General features: G+C 34.9%; 1 protein-coding gene across 6 annotated transcripts in view; it reads left to right on the forward strand.

Annotated features, from left to right (window-relative positions):
* PCDH11X (protocadherin 11 X-linked) overlaps nt 1-10,228 on the forward strand; it is an 828,783-nt gene extending 818,555 nt beyond the window's left edge. For all 6 annotated transcript variants that reach the window (XM_054676896.1, XM_054676897.1, XM_054676898.1 and 3 more), the window contains one exon: nt 5,251-10,228. In XM_054676896.1, coding sequence (XP_054532871.1) covers nt 5,251-5,927 — 677 coding nt within the window. In that variant the 3' untranslated portion in view covers nt 5,928-10,228. The remainder of the gene's footprint in view (nt 1-5,250) is intronic.
* Nucleotides 10,229-12,992: the final 2,764 nt, after the last annotated feature.

Genomic DNA, 12,992 nt, shown 5'->3' on the forward strand with positions numbered 1-12,992 from the left:
ATGTGTGTTGGGTCTGTTGAAGACAGCAGACTAATAGGGCTTTTTTATGTAGCTTGTTACTCCATATCTTTTAAATTGGACCTTCAGGCCATTTAAATTCAAGGTTAATATTGATATCTGAGGTTTTAATCCTATCATGAAGTTGTTAGCTGTTTGCTTTGTGTTTCCTATTTTGTGGTTGCTTTATAGGGTCTTTGGGCTATGTATTTAAGTTTGTTTTCCTGCTAGCTGCTATGATTTCTATGTTTAGAACTTCCTCAATAATCTCTTGTAAGGCTGGCCTGCTGGTAACAAAGTTTTTCAGGGCTTGCTTGTCTGTAAAATCGTTTGTTTCTCCTTTGCCTATGGAACATAGTTTGGTGGGATATAAAATTCCTGGTTGGAATTTCTTGTTTTTAAGAATATTAAAAATTGGCCTCCAATTTCTGTTAGCTTGTAAGGTTTCTGCTGAGAAGTTCACTGTTAGCCTGATGGGGTTCGTTTGTGTGTGATCGACGTTTTTCTCTAGTTGCCTTTAAGTTTTTTGTTGTTGTTATTGTTGTTGTTGTGTGTGTGTGTGTGTGTGTGTGTGTGTGTGTGTGTGTGTGTTAACCCTGGACAGTCTTGTGACCATATGCTTTGGTGATACTCATTTTGTATTATATCTCTCAGATGTTCTCTGGATTTTTTGAATCTGGATATCTGTCTCTCTAGCAAGATCAGAGAACATTTATTGAATTATTACCTCAAATATTGTTTTCCAAGTTACCTACATTGTCCACTTCTTCCTCAGGGATGCCAGTAATTTGTAGGTTTCTTCGCTTTACATCATCTAATATTGCTCAAAAACATTGCTTATTTCTTAAAATTCTTTTCTTCTTTATTTTTATCTGGCTATGTTATTTCAAAATACTGGTCTTTAAGCTCTGAAATTATTTCTTCTGCTTGGTACAGTCTATTGATAAAGCTTTCAATTGTATTTTTTAAATTCCTTAAGTTAGTTTTTCAAATCCAGAAGTTCTGATTGCTTTCTTTCAAGATGTTTATCTCTTTCTTTATTTCCTGGATTGCTTTAGAAGTTATTTGTGTTCATTTTCAGCTTGTCTTGGATCTCACTGAGCTTCCTTGAAATCCATGCTTTGAATTCTTTATGTGATTTCTGCATTTACATTTTGGTTAAGGACCATTGGTGGAGGGGTACTGCAATTCTATGGTGATGTCACTGCATTCATATTTTTCATAGTGCTAGAATTCTTGCATTGGTTTCTTCTCATCTGAGAATGTTGGCACTTCTAATTTTTGTGATTTTGTGTTAGGATATTTTCTTTTGTTTTTTATTTCAGTATAACATTATTATTTTTTTTCTTTCCCTTTCCCTTTCCTCTCCTCCCTACAGGGTGTGACTGTAGTGAATGCTGGGTATGGTCACTTGTCTTTGCTTCTGTAACCCTATGTAGTTTCGTTGACAGGTTTTATATTGATGTGTGTAGTTCAACCTACAAGCCAGTAGATGGTACTTATGGGTGAGAGCTGGCTGTACCTGATGTGGCTAGGTATATACATGATCCTTGTTTACTGGGAGAAGCTCTCTCTCATCTTAGGCAATGGGCTGATCTGTGGAGTGCACAGTTGTCTGAGCTCCTTGCTCTGTCCTATGTTAGGACAGGTCCAAGATTAGCATGGCCTGCCTAAATGTCCCCTGATGTCAGGCACAAACACCAGCACTTAGCAAGGATCCAGTGGACAGCCACTAAACACCCAAAGGTGTGCCTAGGCATGGAGCTGGGAAACCTCCTCAGCCCCAAGTTCTCTGGACAGGGATTAGGGGAGGCCTAAATTCCTAATCCAGGTCGGAGAGCGAGTGCTCCACATGCCTGGAGATATGCCTGGGTGTGGAGCAGAGAGAGATGCCTGTTTGTGAAGCAGAGAGAACCACCCTTCACCAAGATCTCTGCATAGTAGGGGTGGGGCAGCTCCAGGTTGCTGAACCAGGTGAGTGGGTGATCTGAATGTCTGAAGATCTGCCTGGGCATAAAATGTAGAGGGCTTGACTGCACCATGATCCATGGCCAACAAGGGCGGGGTTGCTCAGGCTACTAGTCCATGTGAGCAAGTACTCCAAATTCCTGGAGATCTGTCTGCATGTGTTGTGATGAAAGCCCCACTGCACAGAAATAGGGGCAGGTAAAGCTGTTGATCCAGGTGAGGAAGTGCTTCAAACACCTGGAGATCTGTTTGGGTATTGAGTGCGAAGTGCCTGCTATACCACAATTTATGTCCATGAAAAGTGGGGCAACTCAGATTGCTGATTCAAGCAAGTGGGCGCTCCAGATGCTTGGATTTCTGCATGGAGGTGGAACGGAGAGGGCCCTGCTATACCACAATCTCAAGGGGAGCATGCTGGGGCACCCATTAATGGCATACGCAAGTCAGTTTCAGGTTGCCAGCTGGCCTTGAATGAAAGTCTCATCATCCAGGAGAAAACACAGCTATAGCAGCTCTTCTCCTGCCCCAGGGCTTCAACAGGGGAGTGTACAATTCTGGTACCTACTGCTGTGGTGCTTTCTACAGTTCTGGCTATGGAAGCCCCTACCCTGCTCCAGAGCAGGTGTTCCAATCTCTGGCCTGAGATTAAAATACCTGCATGGCCATACTGCTAGGTCTCAAAGGAATGGCTGATTTTGTATGTGCCTGGATTAAAAATGGCATCCTGCTGTCAGTCCTTGGCCTGGGCAAATTTCTGTAGTTTTTCCTGGTGTTTTCCCCTCAGGTCTCCAAGCCTCTCCCCAGGTTAGCACCAGGACTTTAAAGAAACAAAATATTCTCCCTCCTCTTGGGTTGCTCAGATCCCCAGTAGAAAGGTGAGTCACAGAGGGAGGCTCTCTGTCTCTCTCATGTACTGGGGCTTCACTTACTTTTATCAACTGGATGCCATCACATGGACTGCTTTCCCATGTCCTCCCCGCTGGGGCCCCCTTCACAATACTGGTGGATTCTCATTTTTCTTCTTGAATTAAAGCTCACAAAGTTGATCTTTATGCACTATCTTGCTATTTCCAAGTCACTGAGGCATGATAAAAGGATTTAATCAGTCATCTTGGAAAAAAAATCTATTGTTAGTTTACATCCTTTTTTAAATATATAACTCCCTTGTCAGAAATGTGATTTGCAAATATTTTTACCCAGTCTGTAGCTTGCCTTTTCATTCATTCACATTGCCTTTTGCAAAGTAAATATTTTTAATTACAAATAAGCTCAACTTAGCATATTTTTAAAAATAAATTGTGCTTTTGATGTTGTAGTGAAGAATGCTGCCTAACTCATAGTCACAAAGATTTTCTCCAATATTTTCTAATAGAAGTTGTATAGTTTTACATTTTACATTTAGACTTTTGATTGATTCAGGTTAATTATTTTATAAGATTAAAGATGTGGGTCAAGTTTTAATTTTCTGCTTATAACCTATAATCATTCTGTTGGCACTTGTTGAAAAGTCTATACTTTCACCATTGAATTCAGACCTTTGTTGAAAATCACTTTAGAATTTTGTGGATCTATTTCTGGACTGATTATTCTATTTTTATTAATCATTTTGTATTTATTATTTTGCTAATATTACATTGTAATGATTAGGTACATGCTATAGTAAATCTTGAAATCAGATGATGTGAGTCCACAAATAGGTTTTTTTTAATCAAAATTGGTTGGCTAATCTAATTCCTTTACCTTTCCCTATAAATTATAGCATCAGCTTGTTGATATCTGCAAAAACAGAAGATCCATCTAAGATTTCCTTTTTATTTAGATTATGTTGACTTTACGGATCAATTGTGGGACCACTGACATCATAACAATATTGAGTATTCCAAGCTAAGAACATGGTATATCTCTCCATTTAATTAGATTTTCTTTATTTTTTTCACCTTTTTTTTTAAATTTTAAGCACACAGATTCCACACACATTTTGTTACATGTATACCTAAATGTGTCTGTGAATAGATACAGTGTTGTTTATTTTCAATCTGTATGTATTTCATTTCTTTTTCTTGCTTTATTTCATTGGCTAGAACTTACAATATTATGTCAAATAGGAGTGGTGTCAACCTTACTGTTTCTGATTTTTGGGGAAAAGTATTCAATATTTAACCTTTGAATATCGTGTCAGCTGTTATCTTTTTGTAGGACCTGCATGTCAATTTGAAGATATTCCCCTGTTTCTAATTTGCTAAAATTGAATAGTTCTACTAATATAAATTTTGATCTAGTTGGTTGATTATATTGCTCAAGTCTTTTATGCATTTACTGATTTTCTATTTTTTCCATCAAGTTCTAAGGAGTATTGTAATCTCCAAGTATGACTGTGGATATGTCTATTTATCCTTTCATTTCTAGCTTATTTTGCTTATATTTTGAAGCTCTGTTGTAAGGTGCATACACACAGGATTGATACGTCTTCTTAGAGAATTGATCTTTTTATTGTCATATAATGTATTTCTTTATACTGGATAGCATTTCTTGCTCTCAAGTAAACTTTATATAGATATAGTAACTCCATCTCTATTTCACTAAAATTTGTATAATATTTTTATTGATGTTTGATATCTATTGACATTTGAAGACTATAGAGAAATTTCATAAAAAGAGTATTATAAACTATTATAGTTTACAGCTAAATACTTGGATCTCTAGTTTATTATGTTGCTAACTTGTATTTTAAGATGATTCCAGCAAATAAAGAATACCGAAATCACTTATTTTTGAAATAATTATGACTATATTTTATTCTTGAAACTAAGGCATATCTTAGAGTTCAATAAACTATACTTCCAAATTTATGTAATTTATTATTAGCTAACTATTTTTTAGCTATAATTAGTTCATTATATATTCTTATAATTTGTTTTCCAATTAATTTTGCTTTTATGTCCTCTCTCAGTGCTAGTTAGAAGCCATATTTCAGCTGACTTGCATGTATAGATGAATGATCATAGTTTCCTTGAGGGTCACAGATACAATAAAAAATACCTACATTTGGGATACTAGGCCAAAGGATCCCAATTATGATAATGAGACCTCATCCACCCACTCCAAGTCATTTATACTTCCCTAAGAATTACTGACAAATTAAAAATACCAACTCTATAAATAATGGAAGTCTTTAATGCATTTGTGTATAGGTTGTTACCTTTTTTGTCACAATGATATTTAAGTAGCTAATAAAAATATGCCTTTGAAATATAAATTTTATTATTTTTTTCCTCACCCCAACAGCTGCAGAAATAACTGTTCAACCAACTGTGGAAGAGGCCTCTGACAACTGCACTCAAGAATGTCTCATCTATGGCCATTCTGATGCCTGCTGGATGCCGGCATCTCTGGATCATTCCAGCTCTTCGCAAGCACAGGCCTCTGCTCTATGCCACAGCCCACCACTGTCACAGGCCTCTACTCAGCACCACAGCCCACCAGTGACACAGACCATTGCTCTCTGCCACAGCCCTCCAGTGACACAGACCATCGCATTGTGCCACAGCCCACCACCGATACAGGTGTCTGCTCTCCACCACAGTCCTCCTCTAGTGCAGGCTACTGCACTTCACCACAGCCCACCATCAGCACAGGCCTCAGCCCTCTGCTACAGCCCTCCTTTAGCACAGGCTGCTGCAATCAGCCACAGCTCTCCTCTGCCACAGGTTATTGCCCTCCATCGTAGTCAGGCCCAATCATCAGTCAGTTTGCAGCAAGGTTGGGTGCAAGGTGCTGATGGACTATGCTCTGTTGATCAGGGAGTGCAAGGTAGTGCAACATCTCAGTTTTACACCATGTCTGAAAGACTTCATCCCAGTGATGATTCAATTAAAGTCATTCCTTTGACAACCTTCACTCCACGCCAACAGGCCAGACCATCCAGAGGTGATTCCCCCGTTATGGAAGAACATCCCTTGTAAAGCTAAAATAGTTACTTCAAATTTTCAGAAAAGATGTATATAGTCAAAATTTAAGATACAATTCCAATGAGTATTCTGATTATCAGATTTGTAAATAACTGTGTAAATAGAAACAGATACCAGAATAAATCTACAGCTAGACCCTTAGTCAATAGTTAACCAAAAAATTGCATTTTGTTTAATTCAGAATGTGTATTTAAAAAGAAAAGGAATTTAACAATTTGCATCCCCTTGTACAGTAAGGCTTATCATGACAGAGTGTACTATTTCTGATGTACAGTATTTTTTGTTGTTTTTATCATCATGTGCAATATTACTGATTTGTTTCCATGCTGATTGTGTGGAACCAGTATGTAGCAAATGGAAAGCCTAGAAATATCTTATTTTCTAAGTTTACTTTTAGTTTACCTAAACTTTTGTTCAGATAACGTTAAAAGGTATACGTACTGTAGCCTTTTTTTGGGCTTTCTTTTTGATTTTTGTTTGTTGTTTTCAGTTTTTTTGTTGTTGTTAGTGAGTCTCCCTTCAAAATACACAGTAGGTAGTGTAAATACTGCTTGTTTGTGTCTCTCTGCTTTCATGTTTTCTACCTTATTCCAATACTATATTGTTGATAAAATTTGTATATACATTTTCAATAAAGAATATGTATAAACTGTACAGATCTAGAACTACAACCTATTTCTCTACTCTTTAGTAGAGTTCGAGACACAGAAGTGCAATAACTGCCCTAATTAAGCAACTATTTGTTAAAACGGGCCTCTTTTTACTTTAATAGTTTAGTGTAAAGTACATCAGAAATAAAACTGTATCATCTGCCATTTTAAGCCTGTAGTCCATTATTACTTGGGTCTTTACTTCTGGGAATTTGTATGTAACAGCCTAGAAAATTAAAAGGAGGTGGATGCATCCAACGCACGAGTCACTTAAAATATCGACGGTAAACTACTATTTTGTAGAGAAACTCAGGAAGATTTAAATGTTGATTTGACAGCTCAATAGGCTGTTACCAAAGGGTGTTCAGTAAAAATAACAAATACATGTAACTGTAGATAAAACCATATGCTAAATCTATAAGACTAAGGGATTTTTGTTATTCTAGCTCAACTTACTGAAGAAAACCACTAATAACAACAAGAATATCAGGAAGGAACTTTTCAAGAAATGTAATTATAAATCTACATCAAACAGAATTTTAAGGAAAAATGCAGAGGGAGAAATAAGGCACATGACTGCTTCTTGCAGTCAACAAGAAATACCAATAACACACACAGAACAAAACCCATCAAAATCTCATATATGAAATAAAATATATTCTTCTAAGCAAAGAAACAGTACTATTCATAGAAAACATTAATTTTCTTCTGTTGTCTGTTATTTCCTTCTTTTATCCTCTTAACTGGCCATTATCTTGTATGTGCACATTTTATAAATATACAGAAACATCACCAACTTAATTTTCTTCCATAGCAAAACTGAGAAAATACCTTGTTTCAGTATAACACTAAACCAAGAGACAATTGATGTTTAATGGGGGCGGTTGGGGTTGGGGGGGGGAGTCAATATCTCCTATTGATTAACTTAGACATAGATTTTGTAATGTATAACTTGATATTTAATTTATGATTAAACTGTGTGTAAATTTTGTAACATAAACTGTGGTAATTGCATAATTTCATGGGTGAGGATTTCCACTGAATATTGAGAAAGTTTCTTTTCATGTGCCCAGCAGGTTAAGTAGCGTTTACAGAATATATATTATTCCCATCCATTGTAAAGTTCCTTAAGTCATATTTGACTGGGCGTGCAGAATAACTTCTTAACTTTTAACTATCAGAGTTTGATTAATAAAATTAATTAATCTTTTTTCTCCTTCGTGTTGTTAATGTTCCAAGGGATTTGGAGCATACTGGTTTTCCAGGTGCATGTGAATCCCGAAGGACTGATGATATTTGAATGTTTATTAAATTATTATCATACAAATGTGTTGATATTGTGGCTATTGTTGTTGATGTTGAAAATTTTAAACTTGGGGAAGATTAAGAAAAGAACCAATAGTGACAAAAATCAGTGCTTCTAGTAGATTTTAGAACATTCTTTGCCTCAAAAAACCTGCAAAGATGATGTGAGATTTTTTTCTTGTGTTTTAATTATTTTCACATTTTCTCTCTGCAAACCTTTAGTTTTCTGATGATCTGCACACACACATACACACACACACACACACACACGTGCACACACACACATTTAAAGGATATAAAAAGAAGAGGTTGAAAGATTATTAAATAACTTATCAGGCATCTCAATGGTTACTATCTATGTTAGTGAAAATCAAATAGGACTCAAAGTTGGATATTTGGGATTTTTCTTCTGACAGTATAATTTATTGAGTTACTAGGGAGGTTCTTAAATCCTCATATCTGGAAACTTGTGACGTTTTGACACCTTTCCTATAGATATAGGAATGAACCAATACGCTTTTATTACCCTTTCTAACTCTGATTTTATAATCAGACTTAGATTGTGTTTAGAATATTAAATGACTGGGCACCCTCTTCTTGGTTTTTACCAGAGAGGCTTTGAATGGAAGCAGGCTGAGAGTAGCCAAAGAGGCAAGGGGTATTAGCCCAGTTATTCTCCCCTATGCCTTCTCTTTCTAAGCTTCCACTAGGTCTGGCCTTGGAAACCTGTTACTTCTAGGGCTTCAGATCTGATGATATCTTTTTCATCACATTACAAGTTATTTCTTTGACTGAATAGACAGTGGTATAGGTTGACACAGCACACAAGTGGCTATTGTGATGTATGATGTATGTAGTCCTACAACTGCAAAACGTCTTACTGAACCAACAATCAAAAAATGGTTCTGTTTTAAAAAGGATTTTGTTTGATTTGAAATTAAAACTTCAAACTGAATGACTTATATGAGAATAATACGTTCAATCAAAGTAGTTATTCTATTTTGTGTCCATATTCAATTAGATTGTGATTATTAATTTTCTAGCTATGGTATTACTATATCACACTTGTGAGTATGTATTCAAATACTAAGTATCTTATATGCTACGTGCATACACATTCTTTTCTTAAACTTTACCTGTGTTTTAACTAATATTGTGTCAGTGTATTAAAAATTAGCTTTTACATATGATATCTACAATGTAATAAATTTAGAGAGTAATTTTGTGTATTCTTATTTACTTAACATTTTACTTTTAATTATGTAAATTTGGTTAGAAAATAATAATAAATGGTTAGTGCTATTGTGTAATGGTAGCAGTTACAAAGAGCCTCTGCCTTCCCAAACTAATATTTATCACACATGGTCATTAAATGGGAAAAAAATAGACTAAACAAATCACAAATTGTTCAGTTCTTAAAATGTAATTATGTCACACACACAAAAAATCCTTTTCAATCCTGAGAAAATTAAAGGCGTTTTACTCACATGGATATTTCAACATTAGGTTTTTTTGTTTTTGTTTCTTTTTCATGGTATTACTGAAGGTGTGTATACTCCCTAATACACATTTATGAAAATCTACTTGTTTAGGCTTTTATTTATACTCTTCTGATTTATATTTTTTATTATAATTATTATTTCTTATCTTTCTTCTTTTATATTTTTTGGAAACCAAATTTATAGTTAGTTTAGGTAAACTTTTTATTATGACCATTAGAAACTATTTTGAATGTTTCCAACTGGCTCAATTGGCCGGGAAAACATGGGAGCAGGAGAAGCTGAAATATATTTCTGCAAGAACCTTTCTATATTATGTGCCAATTACCACACCAGATCAATTTTATGCAGAGGCCTTAAAATATTCTTTCACAGTAGCTTTCTTACACTAACCGTCATGTGCTTTTAGTAAATATGATTTTTAAAAGCAGTTCAAGTTGACAACAGCAGAAACAGTAAAAAAAATCTGCTCAGAAAAATGTATGTGCACAAATAAAAAAAATTAATGACAATTGTTTAGTGATTGTAAGTGATACTTTTTAAAGAGTAAACTGTGTGAAATTTATACTATCCCTGCTTAAAATATTAAGATTTTTATGAAATATGTATTTATGTTTGTATTGTGGGAAGATTCCTCCTCTGTGATATCATACAGCATCTGAAAGTGAATAGCATCCCAAAGCAGTTCCAACCATGCTTTGGAAGTAAGAAGGTTGACTATTGTATGGCCAAGGATGGCAGTATGTAATCCAGAAGCAAACTTGTATTAATTGTTCTATTTCAGGTTCTGTATTGCATGTTTTCTTATTAATATATATTAATAAAAGTTATGAGAAATAAACATTCATTTTTATTGTGTGTGTTAATTCAAAACTCAAATGATTCACTTTATTTTAAATAGATTTTCAAATGTATATAGAAAATACCCTTTTTCAATGGTACATTTTGGATTTAGCATATTTTTGTTCACTCTGAAAACTCCTTCAATATAATTTCTGACTTGAACATAATTTCAATCACTTTTCAAAATTGCTGAACACTATTGTAGTGCTTCTGAACATTTATTTTGCATCTTTCAAGACAAGATTTAAGTGATATTTACTTATTCCAGATTAGATCTATTGCTTCACTTAATGTAAAAGTTACCTAAGGATTTCTCTGTACAACCATAGGAGATCCAGGTGAAATAAGTTTCTGGAGATGGTTGATAATATTTGTGGAACAAAATAACTTTACTCCTGGCTTTGTTTTCACTTTGGCTAAATGGAGAGAATTCATTGAAACCTCTCAAACTACAAGGTATCACTAAATATGTAACTGCATTTAGAATTTTATTAGCCCCAAATTTTGATTAAGAATTACATACCGCACAGTCCAGTGCTTTTTGTATTATTTTTTCTCACTCATATATTTATTATTGTGATATTAATTTATTCATTTTCACCAAGGGTTAGCTGGTGAAGAAAGAAAAACAGGAAAATTTAAATCAAGCAACATTTTAACCTCTGGCAAAAAGGAGATTGGGGTTTTAGAAGAAGTACAATATATGTGTAGGTTAATTTGTGTTATTTCTCATCTTCGCTCCAGCCATTTGGGAAAAAAAAAAAATCTCACAAGTTGTTGTGACTTAATTTGTGAAGCTGATTGAGAATCACCAAGTTATATATAGATATTATCATAATAACCTTGGCAAGAACTCTAGAAACTGAGAAAGTGAATATGGTAAAAACATACTCTGAATAGGAGAAAAATACCCTACTGAAAAGGAGTATTACAAATTTCTTCTTTTTCAACAAGTGGAAAAATATGTGAGCTAATATTTGGCTTGATTAAAGACATTGAAGTTATTGGTCTTATTGTCAGAAATGGCCAAACTGACTATAAAATGTTGATGGACTAATGGCAATTGCTTCAAAACAAAAAATAAAAACAAGGACAATACCGATGCAGGCAATTCAGTTCAGAATTTTATTTCTGTATATTGGGTAACAAATTTAATATCCATTTCGAGTATCTGAGAATCAACACATGCATGAAAACAACCGAAGTTTAATTTGTGCACTAGCTTAACTCCTTTCTTAACTGTTAAAGTATTCTAAAGTTAATTGGGGTAAAACAGAAGCAAGATATATAGATGAAGAAAATGAAAAAATGAAAGTTTAATTTGTCAGCAATTTAGTTCTGAAATCTGGTCATATGATGTTTTCTTCGTAAGCTTTTTTGAACAGTTTTAGATTTACAGAAAAATTGTGATGATAATGCAGAGTTCTCAAATAACCTCACTCTTAGTTTTCCTTATTTTTAACATGGCATATTTGTTATAATTAATGAGCCAATGTTTATACATTATTATCAACTGAAGTCCATAGTTTATTCAGATTGCCCTAATTTTTACTATTAGGGACATTAGTCCTTTTCTGGTTCCAGGATCCCATCCAGGATTCCACATTACATTTATTTATTGTATCTTCTTAGGTCCCTCTGGACTGTGACACTTTCTTAGACTTTCCTTGTTGATAATGACCTTGACAGTTTGGAAGAGTACTGGTCGGGTATTTTGTAGAATGTCCCTTAATTGAGATTTTAATGACCATTTTTCTTGTGTTTAGACTGGGGTTATGGGTTTTTGTGTGGAAGATTCCAGAGGTAGTGTATCTTGTCTCATCACATGCTATCAGGAGTAAGTGACAGCACATTTTTAACCTGTATAAGTTAGCATTTGGAATCATTTTGCTTTATGCTCAGGATTTACTCTTCACCACTGAAGCAGAGACTCACCTGTGCTCCCTAAGTTTGAAGTGTAGTACAATTCAGGACATGCTCCTTCCTCAGATTCCCACCTATCATACAGATGACCACCTTCCCATTTTATTTTACTCTCTCAGTCTCTAATAAAACAATTGAGAATAAAATATTAATAGAAACATATTAAGTAAATGTGTTTCCCTTTCCAAATTTACTAAATAGGAAATGAGTGGTGTGGTACGTCCCACTAGCAATGAAAATTTCGGAAATCATGGCAAACAGTGGAAGATCCAGAGAACCTATTGAGACCCAGGACGAATATAATCTGATAGGTCAACTTTTATTCTTGCTGGGCTGGTCACAAAATCAGATGGCTTCTGACATGCTTTATATTTTTTTAGCATTGTACAAAAATTACTGATTATTATGTGATAGATTGATGCCTTGAAATTCAGGTTTATCTCTTGGGGTATATTTGCTAGATATTGTCCAGGAAGAAATAATTTTGAAGATGTTTCTAATGAGAGAAAACTGTTGGCCTGTTCCTTAACTCTTTTTAAATTTTACACCTAAACCAATTGGCTCTTTGACACCACATATTTGGAAGTTACAAACATTTATTGTCAAACACTATATTCGAAGTGGAATAAGGGGCAGGGCATGGTGGCTCCTGACTGTAATCCCAGCATTTTGGGGGGCTAAGGTGGGTGGATTGCTTGAACCTAGGAGTTTGAAGCCAGCTTAGGCAACATAGCGGACCCTGTTTCTACAAAAAATAAAAATAAAAAATAGGCCTGGTGCGGTGGCTCACACTTGTAATCCTAGCACTTTGGGAGGCCTAGGTGGGCAGATCACGAGGT

This window comes from Pan troglodytes, chromosome X (assembly GCF_028858775.2).
Source record: "Pan troglodytes isolate AG18354 chromosome X, NHGRI_mPanTro3-v2.0_pri, whole genome shotgun sequence".
NCBI classification, from domain to species: Eukaryota; Metazoa; Chordata; class Mammalia; order Primates; family Hominidae; genus Pan; species Pan troglodytes.